This window comes from Gopherus flavomarginatus, chromosome 10, assembly GCF_025201925.1.
Source record: "Gopherus flavomarginatus isolate rGopFla2 chromosome 10, rGopFla2.mat.asm, whole genome shotgun sequence".
Taxonomy (NCBI): domain Eukaryota; kingdom Metazoa; phylum Chordata; order Testudines; family Testudinidae; genus Gopherus; species Gopherus flavomarginatus.
This window is the reverse complement of record NC_066626.1, coordinates 12,776,253-12,795,311: the sequence shown is the minus strand read 5'-3', so window position 1 is coordinate 12,795,311 and position 19,059 is coordinate 12,776,253. Positions and strand designations below refer to the sequence as shown.

At 38.4% G+C, this 19,059-nt stretch overlaps 1 protein-coding gene across 2 annotated transcripts in view; it reads left to right on the top strand.

The window, feature by feature from the left end:
* UBE2F (ubiquitin conjugating enzyme E2 F (putative)) overlaps positions 1-19,059 on the top strand; it is a 140,455-nt gene that overhangs the window by 98,282 nt on the left and 23,114 nt on the right. For both annotated transcript variants that reach the window (XM_050916222.1, XM_050916221.1), the window contains 2 exons: positions 2,117-2,149; positions 5,385-5,447. In XM_050916222.1, coding sequence (XP_050772179.1) covers positions 2,117-2,149; positions 5,385-5,447 — 96 coding nt within the window. The remainder of the gene's footprint in view (positions 1-2,116; positions 2,150-5,384; positions 5,448-19,059) is intronic.

The window sequence follows — 19,059 nt, the reverse complement described above, 5'->3', positions numbered from 1 at the left end:
GGAATGGACATGAGCAAGCACTCAAAGAAAAGACAGTTACCTTTTCTGTAACTGGTGCTCATGGCCATTCCACGACCCGTCTTCCTTCCCCACTGTCGGAGTTTCTGGCAAGAATGAACTGAGCATGGGGGGAGCCAGCGGCGCCTGTATGGCATGGTATAAGGGGCGTTACTCCAGAGGGCACCAGAGCCGGTCCCTTACGGATACTGCTGAGGGAAAAACTTCCGGCACCAATGCCTGTGGCAAGCGCATACACCTAACGTAGAATGGACATGAGCAACGCATCTCGAGGAACACCGGTTATGGAAAGGGTAACTGTCTTTTCTCCCTCTTCCCGAACACTTTTGTTTTCTGGCCCTGAAAATGAATGATAGCATGCCAATTGGATCATTTCTGGTGAGGATGACTGCTCACCACCACATTCTTAAGAATTCTAGGCTGTTTGTGCACCTTAAACATCTGAAATTCCTACTCTTTTACTGTGAATTTAAACAATAATGTTCCGTCCATGTGGAATACCTTAGTGACTTCAAGAGGTTTGCAGTGTTTACTAGCGCTGATGACTTTAGAAACTCCATTAGATGAAAGTGCTGAACAAGCTACAATATTATTCCCTAATGTTGCTTTGCTGATCTGCGTTATTAAAAATGGATGAACAGAGCGTGTTTTTATATAAAATACATACAGGGCCAGGGAAAATGTGGTAGTGTTTAAAAAAAAAAATACTATTGGTCAGATAATGCTGACACCATGTCCTCTGCCAGCCTTTGTAATCAGTACTATTGATAGAGTTGTTAAGGTATTGTTATATATTACAACAGCTCATCATTTTGACTAAGTTCTGAGAGACCAGAGTAGTAAACAAGCTAAAATGCATCCATTTATTCAACCTTTTTTATAAGCAATATTGCAAGATGTTAAATGAGAATAAATGCATTTTGTTTTCTATACCATAGTAAGAAGGTCTATTTCTCTAAGGGTTTGTCTGCACGGCCAAAAAAGGTGTGTGTTGAGATTAGGAAAACTAACTCACCTGAGCTCTCCAGGTGTAAAATCCTAGTAGAATCACAGCACTGTAGTTTTACTGTGAGGTGAACTAGGTGAGGTCAGTCACAGGCTAGTGGGTATAGTGGTGACTTTGTGTATCTCATGGTAAAAACTACAGTGCCTCATCTCCAATACGTGTAAGATATCTTGCTATATAAAACCCACTTTTTTTTAAAAATTGGACATACTCCGAGAGAAGGTTTTCTAGAAGCTCTGTTTTACAGTCTCTGATTCAGTTCATTGTAGTAATGTCTTGTCACTTAATCTTGCTTGTTGTTTGTCAGCGTCTGAAATTTGTAACTCAGGACACACACCTATAGGCCAGACGCTAATGGAGCTGGAGTTAAGCAAAGTGTTACATCAAATGAGGGAGTCTCAAGGGGCAACATTTCCATCTACTTCACTGATTTCTTACTGTGAATCTGTAATTGCACATTGACTGTCCCTATTCAATTTAAGAAAACTTGGAGGTAGAGCTGAGCAAATAATTTGCAATCAATAATTAATTTGAAAAATGTAGCCTCTTCTACTTTCAGAATATTCACATATAGATCAGTTTTCTCAAATTTGATATTTCGTGTCTGTTTGACAAATATTTTGTCACATTTTTGTATGTTATGGATTAATCATGTACAGGTCACCGCATCTGATACCTCCTATTTGAATTCTGAGCTGTGATGCTCAGTTTTTATTGGCGTGGTCAGTCAGTTGGCATTGTTTCTTTTCTTTGAACACAGAAGGGGTGTGAGTGTGGCGGCAGAGAGTGAATATTTATACAAAATTTTAAAATGGATGTGTTTATGTTCACAGAAAAATTATTCATCATGCTCTACTTGTACTTGATGGTTTTAAATGTGTCAAAGGTGTTTAAAGCCCTGGATAAGTGCTTTTTTGCATGTTATATATTGAAATAAATATTGGATATAAAGAAAAGCCACCCAATACTCTCTTCCTTTCCTAGATTTAAGACTTTCCATCATTTTGCTGGGTTAATAGAAATGTAAAGGATGTTAAAATGTACAAGATACTTTAAATGCACATGACTGATTCTGTTGTTTTTCCTTTTCAGGATGTTGTTTGGGGATTGAACTCTTTATTTACAGTAAGTAAGATGATGCAATAGATACAGCTACATTTTGTTTTCCTTGCCAGGTGGTTTCTGAAGTTACTTGGTATAGACCTGATTCAGTGTGTCTTATGGTTAAATTTTTGTGTTCCTCCTGTCTTTAGCGGTGTTTAATTAGCCCTGTTTATTAGCTAACCGTGGGGATTATCATACAGAAGGGCATATGCTGCCTTCTTAATATTTCTTTTTACTTATAGTTATAAATCTGTGGTGCGGCCTTTGGTAACGAGTTGCATAGGGTTTTCCACAAATCCTAAATTCCTTCAGTGAGTTATTGTGCGGAGTTAGGGGAAGGAATGTGAGGGTTACTCTGGTAGATAATTGGCATTGCTGTACCCCTGAAAAATTGAGGGTTGGGATAAACAGTTGCCCAATATAGGTTCCATTATTGACAATTATAATCAATAAACACATGTTGAAGGAGACAGGAGCTCCAAGGAGCTCCCACCCCCAGAATGAGAATAGGGCCTGACACTGAATTAAAACATGAGATTGCCCCGTGGAATCCCACATCACATGAAAGGAGTTGGCAGGACCAGGAAGCCCAAGTCTCTTATTTATAAGAGGCAGCTGTGGGAAGTGGAGGGAAATGTAAAACCCTGGATTAATGTCAGGAACAGGCAGGACTGGAGCCAGCAACCCTCACCTCAGATATACAACAGAAGCCAAGAAACTGCCCCCACTGATCGATTAGAGGCAAGTCAAGGTAGCCCTCCTCCCCTCTGAGGCAGAGGTATGGAGTGTGACTGTCATGGATAACCCTTGCTGCTGCCTGGTGGAAGTGGGAAGGTCAAGGGAGGAGAGCAGAGGGATCATGGTCAAGCGGAGCACTCATTGCCATTACGCCCTTCAACTGCAGTAAGGGTCACTGTAGCTTCTCCAAAGAGCTACCCCAGTGCACAGTGAAGCACCTGGGACAGGGAGCAGAGTTGCTGGCAGTGTCTGCCCAGCCCTATTTTCTCAAGCTCCAGCTCAGACAGAAGGATTCTGTCCCTCATTTCCTGAAGGAGGAACTGGGTAGCTGAACCATCACTGCTACCACAAGAAATATTTTTCCAAAATGTGTTGAATAGACAAATTATGGCTGCAGGGCCCTGGGAAACAGAGCTTTCATGGGCCAATGAGGCTTAATTTTCCTGGATTAGGGTCTTTAGTAAATTAATTTGGAAAAAGATTGGAGAGCACATGCTTTTCAATTCAGAGTAATTGTGTTTGTGCTGTATTCTAAATAACTAAAATAGGGTGAGTCTGTTTTAGAGAAACACAGAGTGCAATCCTGCAATAGAAATACACACAACTTCTATACAGTGTGATCATCTGAAAAGAGTGGTGATTGTGTATGACAGACTACAGAGATTTGTAGTGTCCTAGAAGACTCTTCAGCTTTACAGCCTGCAGCTTGGATTTCCCCTGTGCATATGCTCAATGACTTTTTGTAAATAATTATGCTTTGAAAAGCTGGTTTGGGCTTGTTTCTAGAAAGAAAGGAAAATAGGTGAATGATTGAGAGTCTTGCTCAGCTTTTGGTTTGGAAAGGAAATTGAAACTTGTAAATTAGTTAGGAAAAAAAAATTCAATGACCATAGAGATTCATTGCCATGGAAGCAAATCTCAGATAGTGACAGTGATGGGAGCCTTTCACACTTATAAAATGATAGCTGTTATAAAAGATTCACTGTTACCACAAACTACTAGGAAAACTGACACGAGACGGGACCAGAGAAACTTGGTTTTGTTTCCATAGTGATTGTTCATTATTTTCCATGACTTAATTAACACACTGTCTCTTGTCAGGTTCTTGGTTTCCTTAAACAATGTGTTGAAGTGCAGTCTTTCTGCAAATATGGCACAAATCGCAGTGCAGGTGATACCTATTACAGACACTATGCAAGCCATGCCAGTAAGCTGTAGAATGCACTTGCAGTGTTGTCAGCTAAAAGGAGACAGCTGCTTTTTCTAAGAGAGGAATTACTGAGAGATAGATGTGTAGAAGTAAAATTTAGAATGTTTAAAATGACTGCATATAACCCTTTCATACAGTTTATGTGTATTCACCTTCAGCTCCCCCACATTTCTTTTTCTTTTTTTCTTTTCTTTTTTTTTTTAGTTCAGAACACCAGTTTTCCTGGATTCACAGAACAAAATTTCAGAAGAAATAATATTGAGGCTATGTGATGTGGCCCAGCATTAGAAGGTCACACTCTTTGTTGCCTCTCTAAGCTAAACTATACACCCAGAGAGAGAGAGAGAGAGAGAGTGAGAGCAGCATATTAAGGTGCTGTCTGTGATGAGTAAGCAGCAGCAGAAAGCTCCAGAGATTCTTCTGCCTGCAGCAATTTGAAGGGTGGGGAGTAATGTGTAGGGATGTGGAGGTGGGGTAGCAAGGACCAGATCATGGGGAGCAGAGATGGGAATCATGGGCAGTTATAGGCACCCCAACCTCGCACTCAGAACTGCTTTGTCTTCTATCTTCTATGTCTCTGCTTTTGCTCCCCCCTTGTCCCTGCTTCTACCTCCACCACTCCCTTCCAGGTCTCTGCTTCTCCCACCACCTGCCTTACCTCCACCACTACTACCCTATTCCTGCAGTGCATGCTGCTTCCCCGACTCTGTTCTCCCCGTTTCCCCCCTAAAACTCTCTAAGGTTTTCATGTCTGTCAGACTTCAGACAACACAATCTCCCCACTCAGGAAGTTACACAGTTGCCTCTAATATCTATAACCAGCAGCAGGGGCCCATAGAGATTCCTCTGCCAGCAGCACCAGCTAGTTTGGGGGCTGATTTTCCTCTAAATCGTATTTTTCTAGTTTTCCACTTTTCACCAAAATCAGTGGGGCTCCGCCAATTGATACCTAGAATGTTCCTGGAAATTTTGGACTTGATCAGAGGTGATAGTCAAAAATAATCGTGTGATATCCAGACAATCAGAAAAATGCCATCAAGTTGAGTGTAGAGCCTTGCTTCACTTGGCCAATAATTAATCAAGGGTTGGATTGTGACCATCAGACTCATTTGAATTTACCCCTCATAGGATCTAAACCAGAGATCTGGAGGGATAAAAGAAGCAATGTCACTAAACCTACTGCATTTGCTGGCCTCATCTGTGTTTCATCACACTAAATACATTTTCAACCTCTTACATAATATGATAACTAGATAGATAGTTATTTTTTTTTCTTACTTAAAAAAAAATCCCCTGGCTCTTTTCCAGGATCTCTTGAATTTTGATGATCCTTTGAATATTGAGGCTGCAGAACATCATTTGCGGGACAAGGTGAGTCAGCAGCTTACTGAAAGTGTTTTGTTCCCAAACCAGTATACAGCTTGTGCTTTAGTGTTCTAAATCAGTGCTTTCCTCGCCTTCTGATAATGGGAAGATGAGTGACTCAATATACCAACTTTCTTAACAAAATGTAAGGAAACAAACTTCTTATAATAGCGATGATTCCAGTATATTGTGCTTATTTGTCAGACTATGATCCATTACACACATTTTGCTATGTTAAAACTTACCCAGGTGTAATTGATCTCACTCTTTCAAAGGTACACTTTCCATTAAGAGTCCAATATGTTCTGTAGATGGTCGTTTATGGTTCTGAAGCTGTTACCTCATACTGCCTTAAATTTACATCACTGTCTTTGAGCAGACCACCTCCTCTGCCTCCCCCAAAGAGAGACCTGTTTCTTGTGTAAGTCTTATACAGCCCCTGCGTTGCATGTTTTTCGTTAAGCCAGAGGGAACAGGAGGCTTTTAAGGATGGTGAGTAGTGTGAAAGCTGGCTGTTGGCCCCCCTTAATAGTTTACAAGCGGCCAGTAGGGGGAGGAGCAGTACACAGTACTGCTCACGGACACAGTAGCCTGAACTTTTGCACTATCTTTTCCTTTCTGCCTCAAAGCAAAGAAATCTTGCTTCAAACCAGTTTTTACTAAACAGATAACGGAAGCACGAGATTTTATATCTACCAATCAAGTGTTAACATGCAAGGGTTTTTGTCTGAATGTGTATAAAAGGTTTGTGAAATTTGTGTAAGACAGAGTCTTTTGTATTAAAGTACAAGGCTCTCCTTTTTTCTGCAGAATAAAGCATTTTTCCTTATCCTTGTCAGGCTGTTAATTGGCTCTCAGCTAGGCAGACCCGATATTTCGGTAGCAGTAGCCCTGCTCTTGTCAAAACAGTGCTCACTGATCCAGTTTTTCCCATATAATATATCCGTGCATATTCCTGTGACATATATTCGGGCAGGAGAGAAACCAAACAAGATGTTTCTACTGTTTTGTGGAGTCTCAAAATTATGTCTTGTTCAGCACACATTGTCTAGGGACATGCTATAATTCATATGCAGACTCTCCCATGCATAGCAACTTCCATTTGAACTAGTTTAAGATCAATTTATCATGGAGGGTTGTTGAAGGCACTTGAAATCTTAGTGAGTCTTTAACATGATTTTATGTGGAAGTTTTTGCAGAAGATTGGCTAGAGATGTCCTGCATAGCTTCAGTTTCCCATTTTAGCCTGAATAGTTATACTTTTGGGGCCTTGGAGCTCTTATGGTTTAGTGTTGAATTGCAAATTAACCTCTTCTGGCGTTTTTGTTGTTGTTGTTCACGTTAAGCACAATGATTAAAGAAATTCTCCAGATTAATAGTGATTGGAAGAGTTCAATTAAAACAAGAAGTCAACCAGCAAGTACAATTTCTTTAAGAGAAGTGCCAGTATATCTAGCTTAGTTTTCCCACTATTTCTTATAACAATATGGTACAGTAAATTCTGGTATTAATCTGTGTTTATGCTTTTTAGAAAAACAGAGTGGAGACACTCAGCATGAAATTGGGAAAGTTTTAGTCCAGCTTCTGCCCTGAGTTCACCTTTTAAGGAATTTATTCCCTGGAAATATGATAAAACCAAAAAGAGAATCCCTTTTGAGCAGAGGATGTCATGGAGCTTTACTAGCCACTAAATAGGAGAGAAATTAGCCATAAATAAAAAGACAAGAAAATAGAGTCAGTACATCTAAGAGAGAGTGAGCTGGATTCTCTTCCTTCTTATGCAATTTAAGACAGAATTGTGCAGTAAGGTATAGTCATTTAAATCTGTCTAAACCCTCTGAGGCAGTGAGGCTACACAGGTGTCCCTGAAAGTATAGTTTGACATGTCTAGAGACTTTACTGCTCGTTGTGAAGTGCCAGAAGGAAAGAATTCAGTTTGATATTAGGTTGATTTACAATGATTTTACTACTCTACTTGCGAACAAGGATTTGCATAAAATATGCTGAGGCTGTAAACATGGGTACCCACAATACCATGCACTCTGAAATAAACCATGCCCATCATGCAATAATGTCTCACTCATCAGAGAATGAAAAGCCAAGAGTTACTATCCTGTATCTCTATAATTAGACTCACAAATTAAAATCTGTAGTGATACTAAGAAAATGCTTGGCAAAGCCCTGGCTGGGATGATTTAGTTGGTGTTGGTCCTGCTTTGAGCAGGGGGTTGGAGTATATGACCTCCTGAGGTCCCTTCCAACCCTGATATTCTATGATTCTATGAAATGGTAGTAATAGGCTTTTCAGGGAAAGATTTGTTTTAATAGCAATTGGAGAATGAGAAGTGAAGTTTGAAAATACATACTGCTATACCTCGGACAGTGTCAAATGCTTCTTCAGGTGATATGCAGTATAGTTGTAGCCATGTCGGTCCCAAGATGTTAGAGAGACAAGGTGGGTGAGCCAATATCTGTTATTGGACTGATTTCTGTTGGTAAGAGAGACAAGCTTTCAAGCCACTCAGAGCTCTTCTTCAGGTCTGGAAGTACCTTCAGGATGCTGTAATGCTTTCCCAGACCTGAAGAAGTTCTGTGTGGCTTGAAAGCTTGTGTCTCTCTCAAACAGAAGTCGGTCCAATGAAAGATATTACCTCACCCACCTTGTGTCTTTTCAAGTGATAAGCAGTCTTGGGAAGGTTTATCAGGTTAAAAAAGTTTTCATTTCTGAATGAATTTTTTTTTCCTATTATGCAGAGGCTAATAATTTTTTAAACTGCTTTAGAGAAAATTTATAAATTTCCTACTCAGGTAGGTTGACTTGTTGTAGCAGTTGCATCTTTGGTTCACTTTTCATCATGTATCATGCAGAGGCTGCTTTAATTTATGAATACACGGCACAGTGTTGGAGGGCTTCTCAGGAGGTCCCTCGCTGACAGTAACACTTACTGAGGTGACTCGACTGCAGTAGCAGAGGATCTATACTAGCTAATGGTGCATCATAATCATCATGCCAGCAGCCAAGGTAGATAATGGCTGCCACCTGAGGGGAATAAAAATGTTTACGATAAACAGAAATTAATGTGCCCAACAAGCAACCTCAGAGTGGGAGATGAAGAGAAGTTTGTGATGGTTTGGTCTGTCTTTGGTATAGATGCCTCATGTAGTGTACATATAACTACCCTGAAGTTAAAACTCTGCAGTATTTTTGTCCTGTCTCCTCATATGTGTATTTAGAAATGTTTTCATGCCATTAAGTTATTGAGAATTTTAATGAATAATTTTTACTAAGGAGATACTTTTAGATGTGTCTTTAATTTCAAGGGTAGCCCTAGAGTCTGAAACACATGTTTCAAGAAAAGAGTTTTTGTATTAAGTATTTTGTGTGTTTGGCTTCCAGCAGCAACAGAAATGCACATTAAGCGTTCCCTTGTGATTCGCTAAAGGAAGTGATAGTGTTTTATTAATGTCATTTCACTGGACTCAGATTTGAAGTGCTGAGATCCTCTTGCTGCCAATTTGGCTAAATATCCCTGTCTGATAGGAGTAGTAACAGCTAATTAAAAGCCAGCCTCTAGTTATTTATGTAGAAAAACTGAAGTTTATATATCTCATTAGGCCGGGTTACATCATAACAAAGATGTCTGCTCTCTGAGTCTGGAAAAAGTCCTTTAGTAGTTTGTGTTAAGGCACAGAATTTGAAACCTTACTATTTGATTCTTAGAAAACAAATGTTACATTGTAGATAAAAGCAATAAGGAAATGCCTCTGAATTTAAGGCCAGAAGGGACTGTTATAATATTCTAGTTTCACGTCCTGCATAACAGAGACCATAAAAGCTCAGCCAGTAACATTTGCATCAAGCCCATAACTCCATTTGAGTGATAGTATAGCTTTTTGAAGGACATCCAGATTTAAAGACTTCAAGTGATGGAGATTCCACTATGTCAAAAGGTAAGTTGTTCCAGTGGTTATTTACCCTCACTGTCAAAAACACACGTTATTTCTAATCTGAATTTGTCCAGCTTCGGCTTTCAACTATTGTGCCTTTTTCTGCTCAATTAAAGACCCATCGACTATCAGAAATCTCTTCTCTTGCAGATACTTGTAGATTATCATCAAGGCACCTCTTAACTATCTCTTGCATAAACTACATAGATTTAGCTTCTAAGTCTCTCACTCTAAGACATGTTTTCCAGACCTCAGATCATTCTGTAGTACTTTTCTGAACACTTTCCAATTTTTTAGTACCTTTTTGGAAGTATGGACGCCAGAACATGGACGCAGTATTCCAGGAATGGTCTCAACTAATGCCACAGAGAGGAGTATTAGTACCTCCCTACTCCTGCTTAATATTTGCCTGCGTATGCATCTGAGGATTGTGGTTGTCATCTTAGCAACAGCATTCCATTGGGAGCTCATGTTCAGATGTCTATGAACCATTAATCCAAAGTCCTTTTCAGTGTCTCCATTCTAGGATACTGTCCCCTGTCTTCTAAGTGACCTGCATTCTTCATTCCTAGGTATATGATCTTGCATTTGGCTGTATTCAAACGCATACTGTTCAAATAAGCTAACTTCACCAAACTATCCAGATCAGTCTGTATAACTGACTGCTCCCTGTCATGATTTATCACTTCACCAATTTCGGTCATCCACAGATTTTACCAATAGAGTTTATACTTTTCTTTCATATCATCGACAGTTTTTGAATAGTGTTGATCCAAGCCTGTTTCCTGCTGGGCCCCAGTAGAAACATCAACGGAGCTGGGATTCTTTAGTTGCCCAAGGTAGTCTCTGTGACCGTAACTATCTGAATAGCAAGAGAGACAGTTGTAAATTTAAGACCAACTACACTGGATTCTGAAACTGCTCCACAGGATCAACATGGCTTAATTGCGATGATTTTTTTGTTTAAACATTAGATGCTTCTGCAGTGCTTACTGTTATATGCACAGCAGGGTTTAAATTCAGTCGGAGCTATCAGGAGCAGAGTTCTGATAAATATTTTCAGACAAATGGGATGGAAGCCCAGAGCTCTGGGAAATACTCTGAGAATTTAAACCTGAGTGCACAGTGCAGCTTGGAAGTAAATCAACAAATGGACTTGAATTGATTCACTTTCTGTGGTAGCTGAAGAGAATGAAAATTGAAAAAGCAGTGGTATGCCTCTGTTGTAAATAGAAAACCAAAACAATATAATAGTTTGAATACTGAATCCTATGCAGCCATATATACTGTATATTATAGATACATTTATTTGTCATCTAAAACTTAGAAAATATTTAGCATAGGTATGGAAATCAAGAAAGTTTATGAACAAACAAGCAATTATTTTAAACACTCTTAGTAGTAATAGTAAATAATTATATTCTGATGGCTCCCAAAGGCCCCAGGCATGACTGGGGCTCCATTGTTCTGGGTACTGTACAAAAACATAGAAAAGAGACAATCTGAAGGGAAATTCTTGTGTTCAGGCATCGCAGAGGTGTATGTTTATACTGTAGAGGAAAATCTTCATTGAGTCCTATTTCAGACAACTCCAAATGCCTGCTTTCTATAAACCAGACCTCCCCCGTTCAAGTCTGCTGGTTACTTGATGAAGAGGTGGTGGTGATGATGATGATGATGATAGTCCTCATCATCAAATGCAAGGAGTATGCAGAATAAACATGAATAATTGGAAGTATTAGCTCGTAAGTTAAATTATGACTAATAATGCCCACAAACAAATAATAGGTACTGCAGGTTGCTGACTGTGTATCACTGAAATTTGATTGTACTAAAGATGTTTCTTAAATAACATCAGAGCTAGCTATACTTTTGTCTCCTGGCTTGTTATGTCTCTGCTCATACATGGGAAGGGCATTAAAACCCTAAGAGTTGCTAAGTTTCCCTTGAAAATCCAATTGTTCTAACTGAAGAAGAAAAGCATTTGAAACACAGATAAGTGTGTTCAAACATAGCTCTTTCTTGATCTTTTTTCAGTGACTACCTTTTGAGATTAGTTTTCCTCATTAGATATAATTTAGCCAAAGTAGTAGATTATTTTGCATTAAACTGCATCTGTTTTAACATGAAATCTTCTTTGATGCATCTGTATGAAAAGCACAATATGGATGTAAATGCATGTGTTACAATACATTGAGTCAGTGATTGAAGCCTTTCATAGGCAAAAGAATAATAAATTATATTCAGGATTTAAATACAGTTTATATGAGGGAAATGTCTCTGATTATCAATATTTCTGTTGGATCTTTTAGTATGAACAAAAACAAATCTATTCACAGTAAGCACATGATCTTACTGTAACCCTTTTCCTACCACTCCCCGTAACCAATGTTGTTTTACTGTCACTTCTTGTCACATCAGAACTTTAAAAATTAGAAGCCCTTTAGAGCACGTTCTTGTCATGATACTATGAAGCTGTCAGCCATATCTCTAGGTGCTAAAAATACTTATATATTTAATAGCTTAAATCATTAAAGTACTCTTTTGGGTAGGTAGTCTGCATGTTAATAGTACAGCTTTTTTTCCTCCCTGAGCTTTGAAACAGTAAAATATAAGTTTTTAATGTGATGAGGTTGATATTGAGTTTTGTCTTTAGAGGATAAAATATGCATACCAAATCCCTGTGGGCCTGGTCCAAAATGTACTGAAGTCACTGGAAAGAACCATTGATTTCTGTGGATTTGTGGCCGATCCTATAACGAAATCCCTCAATATGAAGGTGTTCTAGAGTGCAGATTGATGTTTTCTTAAGAGATGTATAAAGTGAAACTAACATGGAAACTGACTGGTGCTTACTCCTACAGTCACCAGCCACCTGTTAGAATTGTGATAATTAGTGGGAAATAGTAGTTAACTTGCGTGTTAGCTGTCTACAGTGCATCTTTCCTATAATCAGACAAGACATCAGCTTCCTTCTTCTCCACCCTCCAAACAACACCACTTTAAATTTAATGAAAAAGGGGCATTTGGAAATGACTTCGGGCTGAAGTATGTTTGTTTACTAATAATCTAATTCTTCAGTTAAATATTGGATGTGCTGATCAGTTTAAACAATTAGAAAGATCAACTATTGTTCGGTTGCTACACTGTAATATGTGATGTTGAACAGAGCATATACATTAGTTTTTTATTAAATTAACCCCTCTGATTTATTTTTCTCTTCTGAGCTATCTGGATTGGAATTCTGCCATTAATTTGGGGCTTATGTAAAGTCTGAATAAAATTATTAATTTGTAATGTTCTATTCATTATTTTCATTGTCCATTCTCTTTATTCAATTTGAATATGATACTATGCCGTACGAACCAATCTTGCATTGAAAACCATGCAGGTACAGGCTCTACTCAGAGTTCTAGGTACAGGATCAGAACCTTAGTGTTAAGGAAGCCTTTAGGGGTAGCAGGATAGGTATCTTTTTTTTGAGAGGGAGGGTAGGAAGTGGAAGTTTGTAGCCTGACAGTGTCTCATTTGTTCTTGGCTACATTTTAATCTAAGCTATTGCGTGCTCACTACCTAATTTTTTCATAGTTGGTTTTCCCTATTAAATATATGGGGAGCATTTAAAAAATGAAGAACACATCTAAATGTCGAGTTATAAGGAATTTCATAGCAGCAGTTTAAAAAAAAAAAAACTTTAGACACGTTGGATGTCTGACTGCATTTACAGTCTTCATTTAGGATTTGCATATTAAGTGACAATGGAAGAATTGAAGCTTGAAAATATCTGTGTTGTATAGTATTTTAGATGTCTGAGTGGAAAGTCTGTAATGCTTTTTGTCTTTTATTCATGTCAGAAATGCATGGTGATCCGATTAGAACATGGAAGACGATATTTCATGACCATCATAAAAGGCAAAGTGGCATATGGGATATCAAGATAATGTTTTTCATTCCTTTGGTGTACATTAACTTTTTATTTAAAACTTTTTGGTTTGTCTTTTCTGGGAATTGTTTATTCACAGGTGACTCAGTCTCACGTCTTCAGTCACAGCGCTAAGATAATTAGGTTTGTGTGGTTGGAGACAAAGATCGACATCATTAGTTGACCCTAATTCATTGTATTGTATGCTTACTAGTGATCAGGAGTCAATCATATTTTTGTAGCTATTCCCATGTACAACATTTGGAATATTAAACACTAAATTGTAGTGATTACTAATAGTGTCACAGAATTAATATTTTGCTTGGCTATAGGTGGCTAACATTGGTTGAAATTCAGTAAAAATACTTCGGAGCAAAACATGTATTTTGTCATATGAGTATTACAAAATGATTTCTGACCCACATCTTTTAGCAGACTTTTCATCATGAAAGGACAGATGATAAACACATGGCAAACAGTTGCACCAAAAAAAATTCTAAACCAGCGCTTAATTTTTCTAGATAATTAACTTTACTTGAATTTAGATAAGCAAGATATCTGAATTAGCTGCATGTTCTCTGGCATAACATTCTTTGAGGAAATGATGATTGCAGTTGAAATGAATTATTTTGCAAAGTAAACAAGAGCATATGCATGCTGTAATCTAATCACCAGCGATGTTTTCCTAATATGTAACATATTTGTATGCTAATAATAGTATGTGCTTTCACTGTTGATTATATTAATTTTGACCCACTGTTATTCCATAAATCATCGTGAAGGTAAAACTGTAAGAGCAATAAATAAAATTCACCATAAGAGAGCTTTTCTCCACTTTTCTGAGTATAGTATTCTGAAATGTATAGAGAGGTGCCTAACTGTATATAAAGAATTTTGAGACTGAAACTTGATTTAAAAGTGCATATTAGTCAGTTGACTATTTTATTTTTCAAGTTCAGTTGTTTAAAAGTTAGTGATGGCTCAAGGCAGCTGAAAATTCCAGTCTCAGAATATAAAATATTCTGAAAAATAAATGTTTTAACTCATAATTTCAACACAGCATGCCTTTAAAATGTCTTACTTAAAATCCCCTTCTTATTGAACTCCCTTCTACAGTTTTTTCAAATAAAGTTGTCAGTTATGTGGGAATAAAAGAATTCTAGAAATATTAGGGCTGGAAGAGCCCTCATGAGGTCATCTAGTCTATCCCCCTGTGCCATGGCAGGACCATCCCTGACTGGTGTTTGTCTAACCTGTTTTCAGATGATGGGGGATCCAAAATCTCCTTTAGAAGCCTATTCTAGTGCTTACTTATCCTTATAGGTAGAAAGTTTTTTCCTAATATCTCACATAAATCTCATTTGCTGCAGATTAAGCCAATTACTACTTGTTTTACGTTCAGTAGATGGGGAGAACAATTGACTATAATCTTTTTTTGTAACGACCCTTAACATATTTGAAGATTGTTCCCCCTCAGTTTTCTTTTCTCAACATTAAACTTGTCCACTTCTTATAATAACTTTCCTCGGAGGTCACGTTTTCTAAACCTTGTATTATTTTTGTTACTCTCCTTTGGACTCTCTCCAGTTTATCTACATGTTTCTTAAAGGATGCTTCCTAGAACTGGATATAGTACTCCAGCAGAGGTCTCAATAGTGCCAAGTAGAGCAGGACAGTTACCTCATGTGACTTACATATGATAGTCCTGTTAATATACCCCAGAATAATATTTGCCTTTTTCGCCACTATACCCCATTTTCGACTCGTATTCAGTTTGCGACTCTCATACAATTTATAACCTCCAGGTCATTTTCAAATTACTACTGCCTAGCCAGTTGTTCCCGATTTTATAGTTGTGCAATTGATTTTCTCCCCCCCCCCCCTTAAGTGTAGTAGTTTGTACTTGTCTTTAATGGATGTTTGCACTGTCCAGAATATGAATATATTCTCTCTACTAGCAGAATTAACAAAGGTTCTTAAAAGGTCAGTGCACTCTTTGGCCATTCCTCAGTTGTCTTTGCAAACTATTGATCCACCGTGGATCAGGATATGGTATTCATCCTGATGTTGAGACTTTTTCTCTCTGTTTTGTTAGCGATCTGTTCCAGCAGTCCCACAGGTTCTTTGGTTCTTCAGGCTTTAATGGGGCCTCCTGTTGAGCTCCAAGGGAAGACTTTGTTATGGTTATTGTCATTTTAAAACTGCCTTCCCGCTTGCCACCATCTCTGCTAGATGGATTGGGGAACTCAGCTTCCTTGTTACCTCTGCCAGTTATCTCTGTTATCTCTGCAGTTTTTCCCCTTTCCATCTTCTACCAATATCCTTTCCCAGGGTGAATACCAAATTCCATCTCAAAAAACCCATTGTCATCCTTAACATATGTCCTAATTCAGTAACTTCCCAGCATGGGAAGTTACACCTGTTAAGTGTTCTGAAGTTTTACAAAAGCAGAAAAGCAACAAAAATATTTGTCTGCTTTTGGGGGTGGGGGAACAAACGAAAACAAGTAGTAAAACCTTCACTGTGTCTGATTTAGTGACATAACGCACAATATTTAGATAATCATAAACACGACTTTTTCTTAATGTTCTGAGGAGGGCAAACATCTTTATCAAACAATGGCAAGAATCGAGCTACAAGGGCTGTACTACTTGCATGTTGGAAATGTATTCATAGACCTCATTGAGATTCTTATTCTGCAAGGTCCTAAGCCCCTTCTATTCCCATTTGAAATAAAACCACAATTCTTAATCGAGGGTGCACAGCCTCCTGAGGATCCATAGGCAGGTTCCAGGGGTCTGCCAAGCAGGGCCGGTGTTAGACTGGCTGAGGCCCAGGGCAGAAAGCTGAAGTCCCATTGCAGTGGGGCTGAAGCTAGAGCAGGACTGAAAAATAGTTGTTGTGGCACAGGTGGGCTGTGGAGTAGTATGTTGGGGGGGGGGGTGGAGGGGAAAAAAAAGATTGAGAACTCCTGAAATAAAAGACCACATTCAGCACTTTGCAAGATCAGGCTCTGGTTTTGCTCTGATTGTATTATACTGATTTTTCCACACAATACTGTAAATAAACTGTCCTCCTTCTAATTCAACCTGTCACATCTACATGTATTACAATATCCCTGCAAGACTAAAGCACGTCTTCAAGTGAGAATGTCATTCATATCTTGCTACACTATGTAAGGAAGAAAGGGCTAATTACAATATGGAGAGAGAAGCAAGCTGTTAATGATATTCTTAAAATTGTCCAACATAATCTTGCATAAATGAATGGAGATGAAACAAAATGTAACTTGACGTTTACTGAAGAGATGTTGTGTAATATCTGGCTCGAAGGCAATGGAAATAGCTTGGTATTTGTTAATTGTATTGATAAGTTATGGGACTTGGTATTTCATTTTATCAACCTGTTTCCTGCTGAGTGCTTGTCAATGACCTTGAATTCACGACTTACATCTCTGTGCTGCTTGCTTGAATTGCTGCCTTTGTCTAATTTATTTTCTAATTTCCTGAGACATACTAGCTTTCTTTTCTAACATGGCAAGGCAATAGATGAGGATACTGTCAGAGAATATGTAACCTTCAAATATGGCATGCACAATACAGAAAAATAAATGTCTGCAATGAAAACCTCAAAAACAGTAACATTAAAGTTGACATTAACATATCTATTGCAGTTAAAGGTTTTCTGTTCAGATACAGCAAGTTTACAAAAATCTTCCTTTTTTTACACTTTCAGATAAACCTCTTACTGCAGATATGGCTATATCAGTATGTCAACACTTCCTTCCCTCCCCCTTTACCCGCTCCTAAAAATTCCCAGCAATGTTTGGCAAGGCAATAATCCTGAGTTTTAACATTGTGGGGTTAAAAGAAAATTAAAAACCACAAAGCTGGAAACAATTCAAATAGCCTTGTATTGAGTGCATCACGCTGCCATGTAGAAGGTTTAGGGTTTTGACTGTGTTCTCCTTGGGGCACTATAGAGTAGGATTGCCTTGTATTGTTCTGCAGTGACCTCTGCCCCCCACCCTGCACTCACTCCTCAGCTGAAGTAATGATGAGCTCTACTGAGAGCCTTATCTCTAGTTTCTTAGATGAAAGAAACGTCTGTCCGATAACACACTATTGAAGTTGGGGGCATCCTATATATAATTAAAAAAATAGAGAATACCCTCAGGTCTTTCATCTGTGTCCTGTCAGATGTTCTGCAGATATTTTTGTCATTTAACTACGGAAAGAAAAAAATCTTCCTTTCCGACATTAGAGGCAATCAATTTAACATGGTTAATTAATGCAAATTATTATAAGTGGCGACAGGTACAGAATTTCAGGGCACTTCAAGTTCCAAGTAATATTTTTAGATTAGATTAAAAATGTTTAGGATGCAAAAATGTGATTGGCTATGAAAAAAAGAAAATCCACAGATAGGTTATAATTTGGTCCTGAGGACTATAAATGCGGTTGTGATTATAAAATACAATCCTGTTATAGAACTAGAATCTTGGCATATAGATGAGAGCAAAGGAATTATCAACACTGACAAACCCAAATTTTACTCCTCCATTTATCCAAAACTAAACATCTCAATTTTAAGAAGAAATGTTCCCATGTTTGGTGTGTGTCTCAGTTGTGTAGCTGAAATGTCAGCATTGGTGTTGCTGTTCCTTTAGAAAGCTATTGTTTTGTTTTTTCTACCCTTAGCTTTTATAATAAAAGTTGGATATGATTTTGGCGACTGTCAGTCCTGGACCTCTGCAGCAACACACACACACCCCAAAAAAAAAAGTGGAGAAATGAGAAGTGAATGATTAAATACTCGCCTAGCAAGCTTTTTCTAGGCAATTTGCATGATACAAGAAGATAGGTAACTTGGTTCTAGATTTTTATTTATTTTTTAATGTAGCTGTAAAAGAGAGACTGTCTGTCTTGTTCTTTCCCTCCCACCCCTTGTACATCCCAGTAAGCAGAAGCCGCGAGCCGTTTAAGAGTGAGGCTTCTGTCTTTAAAGGTAGTTTAATGCTTCCTAGACACTTTCAAAATTTGTCCTGGGGAGTCACTAGCAAACATTCATTTTCTTTTGTCAGGTGAGGGGAGAGAAGTAAGAGCTTGGTTCAGTTTCACTTTATCAGAAATAGTATTTTGTTGTTAGGGAAGTTTTGTCAAACTACCTTATTACATGTGGGTGAGATGTCAGAAGTGCCCAGTGTTCACGTTTCAGGCTGGATTTTCTGAAGAGCCCAGCTCCAATTTCAGCACCTAAATAAATGGGCCAGATTTTCAAATACTGTTACAGCAGCCAGCAACTCCTATTCTCAGTGTTAGTTTCTGGGTGCTGGCACTTTGAAAAAAATTCAATCACTTATTAAGGCATCCAAAGGAGAGCTACTGAGTGCTCTGATCTTTTGAAAATTTGATTCTCCACTGCTAGTATCTAGGTCATTTACCTGTCTGTTCGTTGCTATTGCTCTGATATTTCCCTCCACCAGCTCCTGTTTTCGAACAGGAAATGGAGGCCAGGGATGGATAAAAACAAATCTATGTAATCCCAGGCTAAGTAATTTTGTTAAAGCTCTTGGAGGCTTTGTTAATAATCTGTAACTATCTTTATAAAAATGGAGGTGGAGGGAGTTGCAAATAAAAACACTCGCCCTTTAACAAAATGGGCTTCGATCCTGTGAAGCAACAGTTCTCAAGCCTCCCAAGGGAGAGGTCGGAATGTGCCAAGGAAGGTGAGAGTTGTGTGTTTTGG